The sequence below is a fragment of the Trachemys scripta genome, chromosome 3, assembly GCF_013100865.1.
Source record: "Trachemys scripta elegans isolate TJP31775 chromosome 3, CAS_Tse_1.0, whole genome shotgun sequence".
NCBI classification, from domain to species: Eukaryota; Metazoa; Chordata; order Testudines; family Emydidae; genus Trachemys; species Trachemys scripta.
The window spans coordinates 20,008,306-20,030,253 of NC_048300.1; the positions used below are offsets into that span (position 1 = coordinate 20,008,306).

A 21,948-nucleotide genomic window follows, 5' to 3' on the forward strand; every position below is an offset into this window, starting at 1 on the left:
GGGAAAACCCACTATAAAAATTCCCTTATGGAACAGTTCTCTATCCTATTGATTTTTAAACAGAAAATGATAACATTCTTATGGAAATTGAAACATACTGTAGAGTTCAATAAAGAATTCTATCCCTGCTGTAGAAGTCTATAGGGTGGTTCAAAAAAACCTAAGAAAGGATAGAATTCTCTATTCATTCTACAGAACTTAAAATACTAACCTTATTACAGTTCTAAAGTAGCCTGTCGGTTTAGGTCCCAGTTCCTCAAGGTACTTAAGCACATATCTAACTTTTAAGCATGTGACTTCAGTGGGACTATTCGAATGCTTAGGTTTAGGTTTAGTACCTCACTGAACTGAGGCTCTATTCTCTAAGTTCTCCAGGAACATTCTGTAATGGTAAATCCATAGGTGTTCAGAAAAGGAGAGTTTTGTTTATTGCTTAAGTTCTAAAGGGGTGAGGAACTGAAAAAAACTTCTTAAAAACAGGATTACAAAAGGCTAAAGTTGTGCTATGGCACACCATAATTTTCAATATACAATAGTGGAAGTTCTCTTCTACTTCAAACATTTAGAGTCTGAGTAGCACCTTATTCTAGAGGCAAGTCTGCTTTATTTTAAAGTGGATTTTGCAGTACAATATAGACATGATGGAATTACACCAAGGATCAGGTTGGCTTGCAGAGTTCTTTACCGTGTAAAGACCAAACATGAACATTTATTTTTCAGTCATTGTTTCATTAAAACAGGGCTCCCTCCAATGAGTATCCAAAGACCTCAGCAAAATATTCATTATTATTTTGGGGCACTTAAAATGCTGTATAATAAACATCCCATACCATGTCATGTCGTTACCTCTAACATGTCATTAACACTAATGCCACCAAAAGTGAAAATACTGGAAAACTGTGGGGAGTAGGCGGAGGGTTATATTCTCTCTTTTTTTAAATCCACACATTTCCATTACTTAGGTTTCAGCCACCTCACCTCATGTCTGATTACAGCAAAAAAGTAGATAGCAACCAGACATAATTAGGAAAGATGAATGATTCCATCTGGAACTGAATAGTGTTGGTTCTGTTTAAAGTTCCCTCCTTCCTTGCAATGCCCTCTGATCTACATATGCACACTGATATGCAGCACAGGAAATAACAGAAGCACACTCCTCTGAAGTCATATTAAAAGGCAGGTATCTTTGACTTACCACAGAGCAGGTTACTTCACTCTCTTGTCCTTGAGCTGGTTTATTATGCTCTTCATATCTTTTCAGCTCAGCTTCTAGCTTCACAATCGTCTTCTGCAAGGCCTCCTTGTCCCTCTTGGACTGCAAAATGAACTTGTCGTACTCATTTTGGAGCTTCCTTTCCTTTTTGCAATTTGGACACTCTGGAACTTTGTGTGTCTCGGCTGACAGTCCTTCTGATGCTACCTTTGAAGATGGCAAATCTAACGTGGATTTGTTTTCCAGTTTAATCTCTCTAGTACTATGAAAAGGCACTACTAAAGTGTTTGAGCGAGCCCTGAAGTATCGACTGTTGTCTGTTGTTACTTTACTTTTATCCACAGCAATAACAGACTGGATGGGTGCTGAAATTTTCTCCGATGGCTTCTCCACCTGAGGCAGGTTGATTTTCTGCCCCCGGATGTCTCTGGAAACATCTAGGTTTGATACATGATCCTTGCAGCTTTTGTACATAGATCTGGAGGGGGTACTGAGACTGAAGTGAATAGGAGGAAAGGAAGTCTGCAGCTGTGGGACCCATTTTTAATTGTATTACTTTCTCAAAAAATAATAGTTAAGTCAACTGTACTATATCTAAAGAAACAAAACAGCATGATTGTTTCAAGATATCATCAAAGCATAGTTAACTGGTAGTTAATTTTTTTGTTGCATTCTTGCATTCTCCTCCAATCTCCATTTGTAAGCACAGAACAATAAATAAGATCTCCAAGTACTGAATTATGGAGATATTCCAAAGGAGGTTACTACCATGATGTGAAGCCTTTAGCATTCATAAATCTCAAAGTATTTAATTAAGCAAAGTAAGCATTATTATATATAAGGAAACTGATGCACAGGGAAGCTGAGTGACTTGCTCAAATTTACACACCAAGTTAGTAACTGGATAGGGTGACCAAATGTCCCAATTTTATAGGGACAGTCCCGATATTTGGGGCTTTGTCTTACATAAGTGCTTATTACCCCCCATCCCCATCCTGATTTTTTATGCTTGCTATCTGGTCACCCTATATCTGGACCAAGAATAAAACTAAGTTATAGAAATTTCAGAAATTCCTAAGTGACTTGTAATCATAAATCATTTAAGCGCTTTTGAAAATACCACTCCAGCTCTCCTGGTTCTCCAGCTAGGGCTCTGACCACTAAACCACTCTGCCTACCATGAAGTTAATGGGAATTTCGCTGTAGTAAGGAATGACTAAGAAATGCAGGATTTGGCAGGTACAGAATTCTTCCCTAGATTTATTATTTATATAGTACCGGCACTGAATTCCACAATATATTGATAGATAATCTACTTACTAGGTTGAAATTCTCATTTGCAGACTCTCTCTACTTACAGTTACATTTCAAGTTTTAAAAATTATGGCCTGATTCTCAATTACTTGTGTAATCATTTACACCCATTCATAGTCATAATAATGACATCTAACTCTTATACAGTGCTTTCCATCCATAGTTCTCAAAGCATTAGCTCCAATTCATCCCCGTGCTAGTGCTCAGTCTGGGGGAAGCCAATGCACCTTCCCTATTCTGGGGTTGTTGGGGCTCAGAGCAAGTCAAGCACAGTTTAGAGCAGCCTTAAGGGTTGCCCTAACTTGCACCACCACTGCAAGGGCCCCTACAGGAGCTGTGCCACCCAAGAACAGCTGGAGTCATGACCACCTTATCTCAATCTGCACCCAACATGCTTCAGGCACCAAAGGCTCCTGGATATTCCTTGTGGAAGTCCTTATAACTGCTTTATTGTGGCTGTAAACTGCTACCATTCTGATTTGTTATTGTTTTATAGTAACTTTACACAGGTGTAAATCACTATTCACAGTGCAGAGTTCTGGAGAACCAGACCCTCTTAGTAATTTTAAAGTACTACTGTCTACGTGAAATCTAGTCCATTCAGAAAAACGAATTCAATGTACAGTCATTTCAGTTACTGGACTACACCTGCCCCTGAGTCCCCTTGACAATTCTGTGATTTTAAAAATCACATTTTCTTACCTTTTTTCTTTCCCCTGATGCTGTATGAAAAACCCACACAAACAGCAGAACCTGACTAGCTATACAAGGAAATAGTGAAAAAGACTGTACACCAAGTGCTGTCAAATGCACAAAGTAATCAAGCTAGAAGAAAGATCTCATATTTTGCTATAATAACCTTTGGTGCTAACTACAATAATAGCAGGTAAAAAGTTTTCAGACAGAAGTGAGATTTTTTTCAAGCTGACAGTGTCCCTCTAAGAGGTATAAATAGGACTGGAAAAAGGGAGTGAAATAATTAGCTGACAAAGATTCCAACCTCAGCCAAAATAGCACAACAAAAGGGCAGAAACAGTGAGCCTTATAGCCCTTTCCAGATCAACAGATCAAAGGAATAAAACAGTATGGGGAAAAAAACTTTATTTTTTTTAAAGTGCAGATAATTATGGAAATACTAGGCATCCAAGATGAAAGAAGAAGAGCCACATAAGAAAGACAAATAAAAGTGTCAAAAGAATTTTTACACACACTTACTTAACCTGTGTGGTTTTGCACCACTTTCAACTTGGTCTTAACTTAACCCTACAGGGCTGATTCTGCTATCAGCAGTAGTAATATAATTCAGGAATAACTTCACTGAAGTCAACAGCATTACATTCAAGTAAATCCAGTGCAAGTAAAAGGTAAAAAACAGGCCCTAAGTTTTAAGCACCAGGGAGCAGAGAAAACATGTTTAACTTGAATGCAGTTGTAACTGGTCTAGTAGCAAATGCTTTGGCTTTACCTTTCTTGCATTTGTAGTCTCAAATAATCCACTTTTTTTCATGGGATTCTTCTGAGCAGAAAGTGAACAGAGTGTCTTCAATTAAAATAGAAATAGCAAAAGATCAACAAAGCTTTTCACCAGACTAATACAAACAAACCTGTTTTATTGAACCAGTTTATATGTATTTTCTATAGATAAGATCCTCTACTAGTAAAGTTGGTAAAAGACGTTTCATAAAGCACTTTGAGTTCTGAACTGAAATAAAAAAATCAGACCCACTTCATGTAAAGAGTAACTCTTACATACAGGCCACATTTCAGAGACTGACTGACATTAGAAAAGTGTTCTAATTCACCAGGAAGCTAGGTTCAGAAAGTTTCACACACCCCTTCATCACAGTTTTGAAATAAGATTCAGCTAAATCAATTATATGTACAGCTTTTATTTTTGTACATGTTGTTACTGTCACTCTTATCAACATAATTAAATTAATACAAAAATAGAACTGCATTGCATCAATGTTTTTCAATTATTATAAATCGGAGTTTGAGAAATTTAATTGACAACCTAGTCCAAGCCTTTAACCTGGGTGAAAAATACTACTGATATGCCATCCTTCCCTCAACCCCACCCTCAATCAGAACACACTTCCTGCAATTTAAAGGCACATTTGTGTGCTGTTTAGTGTGAACTATATTTAACTGTAATATATTGTCAAACAAGATAATGTACTGAAAAAAATTAAATGTGACTTACGGGTATGGCTGATTGCATACCAGAAAAAGCTATTTGTTGAATAAGTTATTTGATGGATACTGATGAAAATGATCAAGTGAAATATGTGTGAAGACTGTTCAATCAGCTTGGTTCACCAGCAGCTCTTGCTTTTGTTACACTTACCTGGCTTCCCTCCACTTTTTCTTTCCCCTCCCTATTAGGTCATGGTGTCTCTTTTCCCCCAAGTAGTAGTTTTCAGTGTCTGCTTCTTCTTTTCCTTCTCTCCCCTTATTCCTCTCTTGCTGTCTCTACACTGTGTTCTCTGCCTCTCTCTCCCTTTTTCCTCCCATTTCTCTGGACACCATCTAAATCATAGGTGCTGATTCTATGAGTGCTTCGGGGCTTAAGCACCCATGTGGAAAAAACAGGGGGTGCTCAGCGCCAATCAGCTGGCGGGAGGCACTTGGGGGAGGGACAAGAGCAGCAAGCGGGTGTGGGGCATCAGGGAGGAGGTGGAGCGGGGGTGGGAAGAGATGGGGTGACAAAGGGGCCTCACGAGAGGGCGGAGCAGGGGCAGGAAGAGGCGGAGCAAGGGCAGGGCCTCGGGGGCGGAAAGGGAACAGGAAGAGGTGGAATGAGGGCAGGGTCTCGGGGGCGGAGAGAGAGCAGGAGGAGGTAGAGCGAGGGCAGAGCCTTGGGGGCGGAGAGGGAACAGGAAGAGGTGGAGTGAGGGCAGGGCTTTGGGGGCAGAGTGGAAGAGACGGAGCGAGGGCAGGGCCTTGGGGGAAGAGGCGGAGCAAGGGTCTTGGGGTGGGACACTCACCAGGAAAAATAAAAGTCAGCGCCCATGCTCTAAATACCTTACCTCTCTTATGGAAGCACATCTCATTCCCCCACTCTTGCTCACCCTCACACATCTCCATGCATCCACCCATATTCTCACCTAAAGGGCTTGGAAATATTACCAGATACCTACTAGTCAGAGAATTACACTTGCTAGCTACTGGCCTGTACAAAAGATGAATGGGTGGGAATTGGCCTGGGGTAATACTGTGGTAAGAGACCAATCTCCCCACAGCTGCCAGGGAAGAGGAGGATGCTGGAATTTCTACCAAGATACTGTCTCTAGCTCCTTTTTAGTGGCTCTTTCATATCAGTCTCTAGCTACGAGATGTCAGATGAATGTGAAACTCTCTGAAAATCCTTGGTTGGATGGGGTCTCCACTACTCTAACTATATCTTTGTTTTTGAGTAATCCCTCTCAATGAATAGCTCCATTGCCTACTTTGGCTCACAAAGTTCCCAAGCAGCATTAGGGTGAAGTTGACTTTAATTCTTGCCACTTTCACAACTGCCCATAGGATTCTGAATAGCAACAGACACAACTGTGGTTAGCTTTTACTGTGCTGCATCTTGGGAAAGCTCTGAGCAACAGCAGAAACACTGCACTTGGACTGTACATTTGCAGACTTAGAAGACTGCACTGCATCAGTTTACATGCAGTTCATGTTTATAATGGTTAGAAGTGTGAGGCCTGATTCACCTCTTGTTTATGCTATTTTAAATCAGAAATAAGGCCACTGGTAGTCAGTGTAAGACTAGTGGAAGGGGAGAGGGGGAGAGACCCATTTTTTAAAATAAAAATTTACTTTCCACAGAAATTGATCAGATTTACCCAAGAAAGCCTCCTATTCACCATGAGCACGTGGATTTTTAAGACCTGCTGCAAATCACTGCCAAGAAAAAAAAATTATACCTGGTAAGCGCTATCTTGCATTGAGGTGGTTTTCATAGCTTGACTTTTCATACACTCTGCTCTACTAGCAAAACTCCATGCCCATAGGAAATGATGAAGAGCAATAGCCAGGAGAGCTGAAAACAAAGATCTGTGTGAGCTTCGATGTTGTTGGAAATTTTACGATATTTCAGTGGGATTTTCAGTCATTTATGCACTTTTCAAATCACACCCAATAATTCTGACGCACAAGGAATTACATGCAATATCCCCATTAAAAATAACATCAGTAATATTCATGAGTAGGGCCTGGAACTTTGTGTACCTGGGCCTAGGTAATTTGCTGAACATCACACAGCAACTCAACTGCAGATTAAGGTATAAGAATCTAGAATTCGTAAGCCCTGGTCTACATTACGAGTTTAGGTCGAATTTAGCAGCGTTACATCGATTTAACCCTGCACCCATCCACATGACGAAGCCGTTTTTTTTTACTTACTCTTAAAATCGATTTTTGTAGTGCTCCCCCGACGAGGGGATTAGCGCTGAAATCGACCTTGCCGGGTCAAATTTGGGGTAGTGTGGTCGCAATTCGACGGTATTAGCCTCCGGGAGCTACCCCAGAGTGCTCCATTGTGACCGCTCTGGACAGCACTCTCAACTCCAATGCACTGGCTAGGTAGACAGGAAAAGGCCCGTGAACTTTTGAATCTCATTTCCTGTTTTGCCAGTTTGACAATCTGCAGGTGAATGCAGATCTCATCAGCAAAGGTGACCATGATGGAGTCCCAGAATCACAAAAGAGCCCCAGCATGGACCGAACGGGAGGTACGGGATCTGATCGCTGTATGGGGAGACAAATCCGTGCTATCAGAACTCCGTTCCAAAAGACGAAATGCCCAAACATTTGAAAAAATCTCCAAGGGCATGAAGGACAGAGGCTATAACAGGGACCCGCCGCAGTGCCACGTGAAACTTAAGGAGCTGAGGCAAGCCTACCAAAAAACCAGAGAGGCAAACGGCCACTCCAGGTCAGAGCCTCAGACATGCCGCTTCTATGATGAGCTGCATGCCATTCTAGGAGGTTCCCCTACAACTACCCAACCCCTGTGCTTTGACTCCGTCAATGAAGTAGCACGCAACAGGGATGCGGGTTTTGGGGACAAGGAAGATGATGAGGAGGAGGTTGAAGATAGCTCACAGCAAGCAAGTGGAGAAACCGTTTTCCCCAACAGCTAGGAACTGTTCCTCATCCTGGACCCGGAGTCAGTACACCCCAAACCCACCCAAGGCTGCCTCCCAGACCCACCAGGCGGAGAAGGGACCTCTCATGAGTGTACCTTTGTAAATATTATACATGGTTTAAAAGCAAGCGTGTTTAATGATTAATTTGCCCTGGCATTCGCGGCCAGTATAGCTACTGCAAAAGTCTGTTAACGTGTCTGGGGATGGAGCGGAAATCCTCCAGGGACATCTCCATAAAGATCTCCTGGATGTACTCCCAAAGCCTTTGCAAAAGGTTTCTGGGAAGGGCAGCCTTATTCCGTCCTCCATGGTAGGACACTTTACCACACCAGGCCAGTAGCATGTAGTCTGGAATCATTGCATAACACAGCGTATGGTCCCGGTGTTTGCTGGCATTCAAACAATATCCGTTCTTTATCTCTCTGTGTTATCCTCAGGAGAGTGATATCATTCATGGTCACCTGGTTGAAATAGGGTGATTTTATTAAGGGGACATTCAGAGGTGCCCGTTCCTGCTAGGCTGTTTGCCTGTGGCTGAACAGAAATGTTCCCCGCTGTTAGCTACGCGGTGGGGCGAGGGGTGAAGCGATCTTCCCAGAGAATTGTGTGTGTGTGGAGGGGTTAGTTGGGTTTGTGCTGCACATTAACCCAAAAACCGCAGCCGCTCCTTTTAAATTGCCAACCCATTTTAAATAAAGAGTCTACCCACTGTTCTCTAAAATGTGTCTTTTTAACTACCACTCTCCCTTTTTTTTCCTCCACCAGCTGCAAATGTTTCAACGCTCACACTATCTTCTCCTTTCCAGAGGCTAGCGAAGATTAGAAGGTGAAAAAAACGCACTCGCGATGAAATGTTCTCTGAGCTCATGCAGTCCTCCCGCACTGAAAAAGCGCAGTAGAATGCGTGGAGGCAGACAATGTCAGAGTACAGGAAAGCACAATATGAACGCAAGGACAGGTGGCAGGCTGAAAATAATAAGTGGCGGGCTGAAGATGATAGGTGGCGTCAGCTTGACAGAAGGCAAGAGGCAGTGCTGAGGCTACTGGAGGAACAAACTGATATGCTCGCACGTATGGTTGAGGTTCAGGAAAGGCAGCATGAGCACAGACCGCTGCTACAGCCCCTGTGTAACCAACCACCCTCCTCCCCAAGTTCCATAGCCTCCTCACCCAGACGCCCAAGAACGCAGTGCGGGGGACCTCCAGGCACCCAACCACTCCACCCCAGAGGACTGCCCAAGCAACAGAAAGCTGGCATTCAATAAGTTTTAAAGTGCAGTGTGGCCTTGTCCTTCCCTCCTCTCCCACCCCACCCGGTGCTTCCCTCCTTCCCCACCCCCAACCCCAGGCTACCTTGGTAATTATCCCCCTATTTGTGTGATGAATTAATAAAGAATGCATGAATGTGAAGCAACAATGACTTTATTGCCTCTGCAAGTGGTGATCGAAGGGGGGAGGGGAGGGTGGTTATCTTACAGGGAAGTAGAGTGAACCAAGGGGGGAGGGTGTTTCATCAAGGAGAAACAAACAGAACTTTCACAACGTAGCCTGCCCAGTCATGAAACTGGTTTTCAAAGCTTCTCTGATGTGCACCGCACCCTCCTGTACTCTGCTAACCGCCCTGGTGTCTGGCTGCGTGTAATCAATGGCCAGGTGATTTGCCTCAACCTCCCACCCCACCGTAAACATCTCCCCCGTACTCTCGCAAATATTGTGGAGCGCACAGCAAGCAGTAATAACAATGGGAATATTGGTTTTGCTGAGGTCTATCCAAGTCAGTAAACTGCACCAGCGCGCTTTTAAACATCCAAATGCACATTCTACCACCATTCTACACTTGCTCAGCCTATAGTTGAACAGCTCCTGACTACTGTCCAGGCTGCCTGTGTATGGCTTCATGAGCCATGGCATTAAGGGATAGGCTGGGTCCCCAAGATAACTATAGGCATTTCAACATCCCCAACGGTTATTTTCTGGTCCGGGAAGAAAGTCCCTTGCTGCAGCTTTTGAAACAGACTAGAGTTCCTGAAGATGCGAGCGTCATGTACCTTTCCCAGCCATCCCACGTTGATGTTGGTGAAACGTCCCTTGTAATCCACCAGTGTTTGCAGCACCATTGAAAAGTACCCCTTTCAGTTTATGTACTCGCTGCCTTGGTGCTCCGGTGCCAAGATAGGGATATGGGTTCCGTCTATCGCCCTATCACAGTTAGGGAATCCCATTGCAGCAAAGCCATCCACTATGACCTGCACATTTCCCAGAGTCACTACCCTTGATATCAGCAGCTCTTTGACTGCATTGGCTACTTGAATCACAGCAGCTCCCACAGTACATTTGCCCACTCCAAATCGATGCCCAACTGACCGGTAGCTGTCTGGTGTTGCAAGCTTCCACAGGGCTATTGCCACTCGCTTGTGAACTGTGAGGGCTGCTCTCATCTTGGTATTCTTGCGCTTCAGGGCAGGGGAACAAAGTCACAAAGTTCCATGAAAGTGCCCTTACGCATGCGAAAGTTTTGCAGCCACTGGGAATCATCCCAGACATGCAACACTATGCGATCCCACCAGTCTGTGCTTGTTTCCCAGGCCCAGAATCAGCATTCCACGACATGAACCTGTCCCATTAACACCATGATGTCCACATTGCCGGGGCCCGTACTTTGAGAGAAGTCTGTGTCCATGTCCTCATCGCTCTCGTCACCGCGCTGCCATCACTTCCTCACCTCGTTTTGCTTTTGCAGGTTCTGGTTCTGCATATACTGCAGGATAATGTGCGTGGTGTTTACAGTGCTCATAATTGCGGCGGTGATCTGAGCGGGCTCCATGCTTGCCATGCTATGGCGTCTGCACTGAAAAAAGGCGCGAAATGATTGTCTGCCATTGCTCTGACGGAGGGAGGGGCGACGGCTTACAGGGAATTAAAATCAACAAAAGGGGTGGGTTTACATCAAGGAGAAACACACACAACTCTTACACAGAATGACCCCCTCAAGGACTGAACTCAAAACCCTGGGTTTAGCAGGTCAATGCTCAAACCACTGAGCTATCCCTCCCCACCACTATTCAGGGAGGGAGGGAGGGAGGGGGAGCAAATGAATACAAAACAAATCTGGTCTCTTTCTTATTTTGATCCACTCCATCTCTCTTTTATACATCTTAGGCTGGCAGCAGACAGTGCAGTACGACTGCTAGCCATCGTCATCTCCTGGCTGCTCGCCAGAAGACGGTGTAGTACAACTGCCAGACATCGTCGTCTCCTAGCTGCTTGCCAGAACACGGTGCAGTACAACTGCTAGCCATCCTCATCTCCTGGCTGCTCGCCAGAAAATGGTGCAGTACTACTGCAGGCAGGACTGAATCTCCATGAGACGAAACTTAAAAAGAGAATGACCTGGAGTCACTCCCATTTATGTCCAGGTGCCCCTGACAGACCTCACCAAGGGAGCACCCTGGGAGCTGGGAGCACCCATATCTGCCCAAGCGCCCCGACCGACCTCACTGAGGTCGGCTAAAAGAGCACCCAGGAGACGACGACGATGGCTACCAGTCGCAATGCACCGTCTGCTGCCAAAAGGCAATGAGCTGCTGCTGTGTAGCAATGCAGTGCCACGTCTGCCAGCACCCAGGAGACGTACGGTGACAGTGAGCTGAGCGGGCTCCATGCTTGCCATGGTATGGCGTCTGCACGGGTAACCCAGGAAATAAGGCTCGAAACAATTGTCTGCCGTTGCTTTCACAGGGTAGGGCCCTGACGGCATGTACCCAGAACCACCCGCGACAATGTTTTTGACCCATCGGGCATTGGGAGCTCAACCCAGAATTTCAATGGGCGGTGGAGACTGCGGGAACTGTGGGATAGCTACCACAGTGCAACGCTCCGGAAGTCGACGCTAGCCTTGGTACTGTGGACGCACTCCGCCGAGTTAATGGTCTTAATGGTCTTGGAGTGGGGGACACACACAATCGACTGTATAAAATCGCTTTCTAAAAAATAGACTTCTATAAATTCGACCTAATTTCGTAGTGTGGACACACCCTAAGTGTCTGTTCTAATTACTAGATATTTTAGCTTGTTAGTTCTTTGGGGGCAGGAACTGTCATTTATTATGTGTATGTACCATGCCTAGCAAAATGAAGCCCCAAGCCAGCTGAGGCCTCTAGGCACTACCATAATAGAAGTTAAATAATAGACCCTGCTGCCTCTAGGAATGAAGGGAAAAGACTGGATATGTCTTTAGAAGCATTAGTATCTTTTCCACAGGCTTTGCTAAAAATGGATTATTAAAATGCTTTGTTTAAATGCTTGACCTTCCTTGCCTGTACAATATCATAAACTGAAATAGACAAGATTTAAATGCCAAAATCCATTGACACTCTGCTGGGAGAACAAAATATATAAAAAAACTTACAGGACAATCTAAAATATCATTTTAAAATGCTGTGAGGAAAAATTGCTTCAATAGCTACTCCTGCTGAAGACACATAACAGACCATCTGACAGGAAGAACATTGATCAAAAATGATCAGCCAAATTCACTGTTGGAGTAAGGGGGTGCAGTATCGTTTATTTCAATGAACTTAGCCAGTGTTTCTGTATGTTATAAGTTGTTGAGATCAGGGCCATCCCTAGCTATTCTGGGGCCCTACACAGCCCTCCCCCCCCCCCGTGGGGGAGGGGCAGGCCTCCACGGGGAGGAGGGGCTGGCTTGGGGGGCAGGGAGGAAACACCCCCAGCACTCACCAGTGGCGCGGCTGGGGTTGGGTCCCTGCACTTCCTGCCGCCGGTGAGTGCAGGCCTGGCCCTGCTGCAGTCCTCAGGGGTGGGAAGAGGCAGGGCTGGCGCGGAGCAGGGTGGGGGCTTTGGGGAAGGAGTGGAGTGGGAGTGGGGCTGGGGGGGAGCAGGGGGGGGAAGAAGCGGGGGTGGGGCAGGAGGGGGGGGGGGCCGGGGGAAGAGGGGGGGCAGGGGCTGGAGCAGCATGCAGCTGCGCAGGGCACCAGGAAATTTGGTGCCCCAAGTTTCCTGGTGCCCTACGCAGCTGCGTACTTTGCGTATGGGTAAGGACAGCTCTGGTTGAGATGACACATGGTACAGACTGTTGGGGGATGAATGAGGTTAAAACACGGACATTATTAGAGTGCTCTCACTGAGAGTAATATATCAATTTCAGCACGTATATATTTATAGACTCGAAACCCAAGAATGTGGCAGCTATTCACTTGGGTCAGTATAGTTTAAAGGAAAAGGTAGGATATTTTTACAATAATAAGAAAAACATATGGCCACAACTGACAGTTTAAGGGACTCTGTTAGAACAATTTCCCTCTATCTAATTTGCCTTATAACTACACTAAATCCTACAATAATTGCTCTCATTTAAGTATTTACTGAATCTGGATTCCCTTGATGATTTTTTGTTAGGTTGTTTTTGTGTGTCTAGAAACCATCTCCACTGATTTCTAGATAACCTCTACAGACTCTGTAAAGTGCTTGGTAGATTTCCATAACTGCGGGCAGATGCCTATTGCCCTCTGTAACAGGACCCATTTCACTTCCAAGTTACCATCCTATATTACTAGGGCCCAGATCTGCAAAGGTACTTAGGTTCTTAAACTCCAGATGTAGGCACCTAAGTTCCATTTTTAGGCACCACTGTGATCTATAAAAAGCTCTCACCCACCTCCTAATCCTGTAGGTGTCTGCATTGCAATTAAACACCTGCAGGTGGCCCAGGTCAGCTGACTTGGGCTCACAGGGCTCAGGCTGTGGGGCTGTAAAACTGTGGTGTAGGGCTCAGGCTGGAGCCTGGGTTTTGAGCCCTCCCACCTTGCAAGTCCCAGAGCTCAAGCACCAGCCCAAGCCTGACTGTCTACACTGCAATTTTGCAGCCCTGTAGCCCAAGCCCTGAGTCAGCTAACACAGGCCAGCCACAGGTGTTTAATTTCAGTGTAGACATACCCTATATTTCTGCTATAAAAGTTTCCCAGGTACCTATATTTCTTCCTCTGCTGCTTCACTTTAGGCATCCAGATGCTACCTCACACCTAAGCCCTACTACAATCCACAAACTACCTCACACCTAAGCCCTACTGCAATCCACAAACTAGGGGAACGTAAGTTTTCCTCCATCTATCTTTCCCACGGGCCCCAGTCCAATGTACAGCTTCTGAGCACCCCCAACTTCACACAAAACAGACACTGGGGGAAAGGGACAGGTGCTCCCTCATAGCCCAGTGACTAGGGTACCTGCCCCAAATGTGGGAGACCCCAGTTCTTTTACCACCTCTACCAAGTGAGAAGGGATTTCAGCTAGAGCTTTCTACTTCTCAGATGAGTGCTCCAACTACTGAACAGTCTGAATGGGGGGGAATGATCTCAATCTCTTTTGTTGAAGCTTTTTCACTTTAACTGAATAATTAAATCTTAATTGGGCCATAGACAGTATGAGAGTTACTCAACACTCCAGTAGAAAGTCCCTATTCTCAGCAGGCAGAGGGAGGAATTGAACTGGGGGATTGACCTATTTTCTGGGTGAGGGCCCTAACCATTGGGCTACAGGCTAGCAGCGAGGACTCCCTCCCAGCCATCATGTGTGGAGTTAAGCAAGCGCCTAACTCCATCTCCCAAGAAACAGCTTAGGTGCCTAAGCCACCTGACTCCAGGAGAGGGGTTCCAGCCATGAATCGCCTGGACTTTGGCACCTAATTCCATGAGAGGGGTGGGCTTAGCATGCACAAACACACCTCTCATTGGCATTCCCCACTGGCTAGCAGAGACATCTCCCCTCCTAACATGCTGGTTTAGTGGCTCACAGTCTAACCCCCCATCTCTCCCCATTTATTGTACAGGGAATCTAAGCTTTGTGGATTCCATTGTTATTCCAGTGATTTCCTAGACACCTACAAGTTAAGTGCTGCATCACCTAAATCGCTTTGGGGATCCATGCCTTGCTGTTTGGTGGTATATTTATTCCATACAGGGAACAGCAGGGAGAGCATTCAATATCCTGTCTCTGAGTAGGAGAAAGGACCATAGCTACATGCCCTAATGACAAGGACTGTAGGGGAACCTGACCTGGAAGGAAGTCTAACTGGACCCAGCTGTGGCTAATTAGGAAATTCCCCAGCATATTATAAGTGTGCTTAGAGAAGTTTGGTCTGTGCTGCTCTCTTGGCGTAGGACAGGGGTCTCCAAACTATGGCCCACGGATCCGGCCCTCCAACCAACAGGGGAGAAGCGAACAGCTGAGTAGGCACCCCGAGCAGGCAGGGGGAGGGGCTGCTGGCAGCAGCTCACAGGGGGCGGCAGCACAGCTGAGCTGTACAGAGGGGTGAGTGCCTCTGGGAGCCAGTGTCCCCCCAAAAGGGGAGCCAACTTAGGGGAGAGTCGTTGCTGCAGCCGAGCAGGTACATGGAGAAGCAAACAGGCAGACCGCAGCTGAGTAGGCACGTGGAGCAGGTGGGGTGAGGGGCTGCCGGCAGCAGCTCGCGTTGGTAGCTCAGCTGAGCTGTGCGGAGGGGTGAGTGCCCCCGGGAGCCAGTGTCCCCCCAAAAGGGGTGCCAACTTAGGGGAGAGTTGCTGCTGCAGCCGAGCAGGCACGGACCCCTGCCTTAGAGTAAAAATACAAGCCAGATGCTTAATTATATCTCAAATAAATGGAGTAAAGAAGATGGAAATTAACAATTTCATAATGGTTACATTTTAACTACAGCACTAATAGAACCAAATAGTATTTGTATGATGCAAATGTGTGTTTTTTAGAAATAAAATAAAAAAAAAGTGAAATGATTTTTAATGTATTGACATGTATTTTGTGTGATTTCACAGTACCTGCATCAATTAACTTTTATACCTGATTTAGAATTTAATGCAACACTGACACAGTAGAGTAGTGTTGTTTTGTTAATGATTTTGCGTATATTTGCATATATTTAATTTCTTTCACAGTTGCTTCGGCCTGCGAAGCCCTTTCAAAAATCTAATATGGCCCTTGTCTCATAAAGTTTGGAGACCCCTGGTGTAAGAAGCAGGTTCTGCTAGTTGACACCTCTCCCCAAATATACCAGTACAGGAAAGCTATATTTATGAGCACATTTGTTAATGCCATTGATAACATCTGATGAAGTGGGTTATCATGTTATAGCCCACCAAAGTTTATGCCCAAATAAATTTGTTAGTCTCTAAGGTGCTACGAGGACTCCTTGTTGTTTTTGCTGATACCAGAGAGAAGACTAAGAGGGATTTGGACGGGTTTGGTGGTTCAGATTGGGGGGGGATGCTAAATATTTGGCTAGCAAATAGAGATCATTCCTTTTAAACAGAGTTTCTAGAATGTAGACAGCCTTCTGGTAGGCTACTCAGCCATGTGTTTGGCTAATTTAACTTACAAGCCACACTGATAAAATCCTTTTGGGTTCCTAATTTAAAACTGCCAAAACCTGGCCCTGTTGCCTGCTTGGTGTGTGGCCCAGACCTGCTTTGTGGCTATAGTGTGCCTAGCGGTCCCAGAGGGGGCCTCACTCACCCTGGGACTGCTCTCTGGCTGTCACAATCCGTCCCTTTTGGAGCGGGAGGGGTGCTGAGTCTGTAACTCCACTGTTAACTCTTGTGACTTTATCACAAATCTTGTGATATTTAGTGTTTTTCTTGAAGCCCCAGCTTCCAGAGTCATGTAATTAGGTGAGGATATCAGCTCTGATGGGGGCAGGGGGAAGTCATGGAACAAAGCTTGAAAACTTGACCCCTATGAACTCTACAGTCTCAAAACCAGAAGGCCAATATAAAAAATCTAAATTGTATTTTTTTTAAATTGTTATGATTTTTAGGCCAATGTCATCATGATCCTTGAAGGGTGGGGGTTAACAATGCTCTAACTCTGCTCCACCTCTCAGCAAGAGGCTGAATGTGCACAGTGCTCCTGATTTGGGGAGTGGTGGCTAATCTCCAAAACTGGGTAACAGCTTCCTTTAAAGGAGCCATGTGCTCCTTAATCTCCAATTACTCCAGCTGTCACCCGGGAAAGAGACAGAAATTATCAGGGTTTAAAAGGAATCAAGAGAAGGGATGACATAAACCCAAACTACGGCCCCTGCCCATAAAAGGAAACAAGACTATCTAGGGAAAGGACCACTAGTGTGGGGATCTGACTGGTGCTTATCTTTCTCTGCCATGGCAGTTTATCAGAGTTGCTGCAGTAACCCCAGGGGCATTGCATGAAGAAGAGGGAGTGAGTGACAGGCCGAGCTGGTATTGGGAGGAGCCAACACTCTTCTCTGAGGGATTCCGGCTGCTCTACACTTCTCCCAAACTGTTCAGGATTAGTGAGGCTAATGTAGAGCTAGGTTATATGGCAGTAAATCCTCACAAAATTCTACTTGCCCAGCCTGTCCAGACTGAATAATTTTTGTTTTAATGAGTGAGTAAAACATTAGCTTTTCACTACCATCATGGTAAGGGTGGATGGGTCTGGGTGACTTCTGCCTGCACTCAAAAATCTCATCACAATTTTGCCAGGCTGATGTGCCTCCCTACTCTCATGGAACCACTGGCTAGGATTTAGCCCTCTGGCTGCCGGAAGTCGTGAAATGCTTGATTTTACCTATTAGGTAGGGTTTAGGAAGTTGGGGGACTGGTACCACACCAAACTATGGCTTGTCTGACTACTGACAGGGTGGCCTATTATATGAAATGTGTTTCTAGCGGACTAATGTCTACATTACAAAAAATATAACCACAACTGCAGTGATACTAATTAGCCTGCAAAGAGGCAAAGGACTGAATGAACATGGGGGCTGAACTGCCCACTCAGAGACTACTCATTCTGGGTCAGGACTGAGGTACATTGGCAAGGCAGTATGGTGAAACTTACACTGCAGCTACTCTGCTCTATGTGTTGTGTGGGTCAAACTGGCACCCTTCACAACACTAAAAGTCACTCTAAAAACACCACAAATATACTTTGTACACACTTGTAAGTCAAAATGCTCCTGAGTAAAATATGGTCACTCCTGTATGGACATGTTTTCAAATAAATCAGAGTAATTTTGTTTTCCACCCTAGTTATAAACCCCTGTGCACTGGGGATTATAACAGAAAGGTTGACAGACTTTACTACTGCCAAACGAATGGCATCACTATTATATGATACTAATACGATAAGACTGAAACTTGATAACAGTGTGACTTTCGTGCATTCGAATGAGAATACTGTTACTGCCATGTACATCTAACTTAAAACACCAACAGTTAAACTGACAATTTCCACTTCATTTTTATGGAAAGGTCCACAAAAAAATGCTTCACATGAGAAGTAGCACGGGTCTATTTATAGTCAAAACAGCTGTTTTTTTCACTCCAGGTCATGGCCTCAGGACTGCTCCAACTCCTGTTTGTGCCTGAATAGCCTGTGTACAGAGTTACCTTGTGATGGACTGAAATGTGAAGCCTCTTTCCCAAACAGCGAAATTGTTGGGTTATTTTTTTTTCACTTTGTACAAACACCTTTTATATGAACACAGATTTAATGCTGACCTTTTACCATTTGGACAGGGTCTGTTGCTTCTTGGTAGGGTCAGAGTTTCAAACCCTGTCTTGGCTTGCTTTGAAAAACAAAAAGTACAAATAAAATTTGTTAGTCTCTAAGGTGCCACAAGTACTCCTGTTCTTTTTGCGGATACAAACTAACACGGCTGCTAGTCTGAAAAAGTACAGAAGAAGCTTTTCACCATCTAGTCCACAGCTGCTTTCCCCTCCATATCCTTCCTGAAACTCACATTAAACTAAACAAACCATATAATAAGCAAAGGCCTCCAGCTAAAGCTAGTTCATCCAGATAATATGCCAGCTCCTCATGTATATACTGATACGCATGCTATAGGATTCTGCTCTAATCACCCATACACCTAGCTACAGCAAATACATTTTCTATTACTTCTTCTTGTGTAGTTACCAGTGTATAACAACACTGCAATGAACACCTTTCTATATGCATCCGAAGAAGTGGGCTGTAGTCCACGAAAGCTTATGCTCTAATAAATTTGTTAGTCTCTAAAGTGCCACAAGTACTCCTGTTCTTCTTTTTGCGGATACAGACTAACACGGCTGCTACTCTGACACCTTTCTATAGTCATTCTGCACCAAACACGTGCTTTGAAATCCTTAGATGGAAGACACTGTAAAGGCAAAGCACTATGCACTATTATTAATAAAATGCAGTATCTATGTTAATGTAAATGTACATTAATGTACTTTTAAAGAAAGTCTAAAACATTAATATAGTTTGCACATGAATATTTAAAATATTTCCACTGTAAAGAAGATCTATAAAAATGCTGAAAACTAGGTCTGCCATTGCAATATTCACTTTTTTTCATTTTCTCTTTATTTGTTCTTAAACATGAAAAAGCTAATATATTATTTTTAAAAGAATTTTATTAAAACATTAAAACATTTACTCTAACAAGGATTCACATCCAGGAACAATCTTAACTGAGAAGTTCCAAACTTTTGCATGCTTAAATTTTCTTAACTGTAATGTTCTTTCATAGCTATTTTTACATGTTGGAAACAAATTAACAAACTTTTTTGTGAGAAAGTATAAGAGATGTATATATAAACCTTCAATTTAGTTTCATGGTTACTTATTTCTCTTTGAAGCAATTTCATTCACTGTTGCCCTTCTGAAACCCCTGTCCTGACACCAGTGTCATCCCTATATTGCGAACCAACAGATATTAGGGGCTTTGCAGGTCAGCTTCTCAGTGGAGGAGAAATCAGTAAATAGATTCTGAATAGATTCTAAATGTAACTTGTTTTATTTACACACACGCACCAGTCCAGAACAAAGGTGGTCAAACAGCATGCAGGGCAATCCCTTCCTTCCGGAATTTTAATCCAACATCAGTGCCCAATTCCCAGGAAGCAACTTTGACTCAAGAATAGATTCTAATCAGAGACCAAAGAAGAGAACAAATTCTCATGCTGCTCACACAGCTCCCTCTCCAAGGACCACTGCCTCTACATAGAACCCTGCATAACCCAAAACGAACAATAATACAGCATGTCTTCCTAGTCTAAACATTCACCCACATGTTAAGGAAAAAAGCTTGGAAGACTGTAACACTGCCAGCTGGTGATGCCCGCTATAACAATAAGTTATTAAATTCCATGGGCTAAATCCTGTCCTGATATGAAATGGGATTGCATTGAATATGTCGGGAAAGAATTTGGCCCTATTTGTGATGTATTTTTCACACACTGAACCAACCATGCACGTTCAGCATGAATTACTTGTTTAATATTAAGGGACACTAGAAGTCTAATACTAAGATGGGTGAACTTGACTGTCTGACTTTAATTGAGGATATAATAGGCATCATGGAAACTTGGTGGAATGAGGATAATCAATGGGACACAGTAATACCAGGGTACAAAATACACAGGAATGACAGAGTAGGTTACATGGTGGGGGAGTGGCACTATATGTGAAAGAAAGAATAGGGTCAAATAAAGTAAAAATCTTAAATGAATCAAACTGTATCATAGGATCTCTATGGACAGAAAGTCCATGCTTGAACAATAACAGTATAGCAGTAGAAACATACTACTGACCACCTGACCAGCCTGGTGACAGTAACTGTGAAATGCTCAGATAGATTAGAGAGATTACAAAGGCAGAAAATCCAATAATAGAGGAATTTCAACTACCCTCATATTGATTGGGTATATGTTATTTCAGAAAGGGATGCAGAGATAAAATTTCTCAACCAATTAATTAATTTAGAGCAGTTTTTCCTGAAATCTACAAGAAGAGAGACAATTCTTGATTTAGTCCTAAGTGGAACATAGGATCTGTCCAAGAGGTGAATATAGCTGAACCACTTGGTAATAGTGACCATAATGTAATTAAATATAACATCCTCGGGGGGAGAGGGGGGAGATACCAAAGAAACCAACCACAGTAACATTTAACTTCAAAAAGGAGAACTACACAAAAATGAGGAAGCGAGTTAAACAAAAATTAAAAGGAACAGTCACAAGGGTGAAATGCCTGCAAACTGCATGGAGACTACAGTAACTCCTCACTTAAAGTCATCCCTGTTAACGTTGTTTTGTTGTGACGTTGCTGATCAATTAGAGAACATGCTCGTTTAAAGTTGTGCAATGCTCCCTTATAAAGTTGATTGGCAGCCGCCTGCTTTATCCACTGCTTGCAGAAAGAGCAGCCGGTTGGAGGTAGCTGGTGAGGGCTTGGAACCAGGGTGGACCGGCAGCCCCCCATCAGCTCCCCACTCCCCTAAGTTCCCTGTGCGGCAGCCACCCAGCAGTCTATCAATTGCCGGCACTTCAGCTGTCCCTTCCCCCACTGCCATGTGCTGCTCCTGCCCTCTGCCTTGGAGCTGCTCCTGGGAGCCTCCTGCTTGCTGTACGGGGAGGGGCAGGGAAAGAAGGGGGCAAATATCAGGGTCCCCTCTGCTCCTGCCCCCCGCTTACCCCATCTCCATAGAGCAGGGGAGTTGGGGGGATATGACAGGGTTCAGGACGGAGGGAGCTTGCAGGCAGCAGCTGCTGTCTCAACTTCCTGATCTATGGGGGGAGGGATAGCTCAGTGGTTTGAGCATTGGCATGCTAAACCCAGCATTATGAGTTCAATCCTTGAGAGAGCCATTTAGGGATCTGGGGCAAAAATCAGTCTCGGGATTGATCCTGCTTTGAGCAGGGGTTTGGATTAGATGACCTCCTGACGTCCCTTCCAACCCTGACATTCTATGAGTTTACTTAAAAAGGCAATGTACTTGGAGTGGGGTCAGCATACTTAAAGGGGCAATGCACATTTCTCTCTCACACAGGGTGTGTGTCTCTGTCTGCCATGCTGTCTCCCCTCCCTCCATTCATGCTGCCTTGTAGAGTATGAGGCTACATTAACAACAATGTGTTAACCCTTGAGGGCTCAGCCAAGTTCTAGTTCATCATTTAGCAGTAAGGCATTCCCTGGGAAATATTCCACCCTCTGACTCCACCACCTCAACCAAGCTTCACAATCATCATTGCTGTGTACAATATTAAATTATTTGTTTAAAACTTATACTGTGTATACATATATATAATATAGTATTTTGTCTGGTGAAAAAAATTTCCCTGGAACCTAACCCCCCCCCCATTTACATAAATTCTTATGGGAAAATTGGATTAGCATCGTGTTGCTTAAAGTCACATTTTTCAGGAACATAACTACAAGGTTAAGCAAGGAGTTACTGTACTTAAAAATACTATAATAGAGGC

General features: G+C 44.3%; 1 protein-coding gene across 4 annotated transcripts in view; it reads right to left on the minus strand.

Moving 5' to 3' along the window:
* Positions 1–21,948, minus strand: part of LOC117874295 (polyamine-modulated factor 1-binding protein 1-like) — a 74,596-nt gene that overhangs the window by 36,195 nt on the left and 16,453 nt on the right. For all 4 annotated transcript variants that reach the window (XM_034764262.1, XM_034764263.1, XM_034764260.1 and 1 more), the window contains exons 2-4: positions 6,448–6,563; positions 3,993–4,067; positions 1,196–1,709 (exon numbers count right to left, since the gene is read on the minus strand). In XM_034764262.1, the coding sequence (XP_034620153.1) occupies positions 1,196–1,709; positions 3,993–4,003 (525 nt within the window). In that variant the 5' untranslated portion in view covers positions 4,004–4,067; positions 6,448–6,563. The remainder of the gene's footprint in view (positions 1–1,195; positions 1,710–3,992; positions 4,068–6,447; positions 6,564–21,948) is intronic.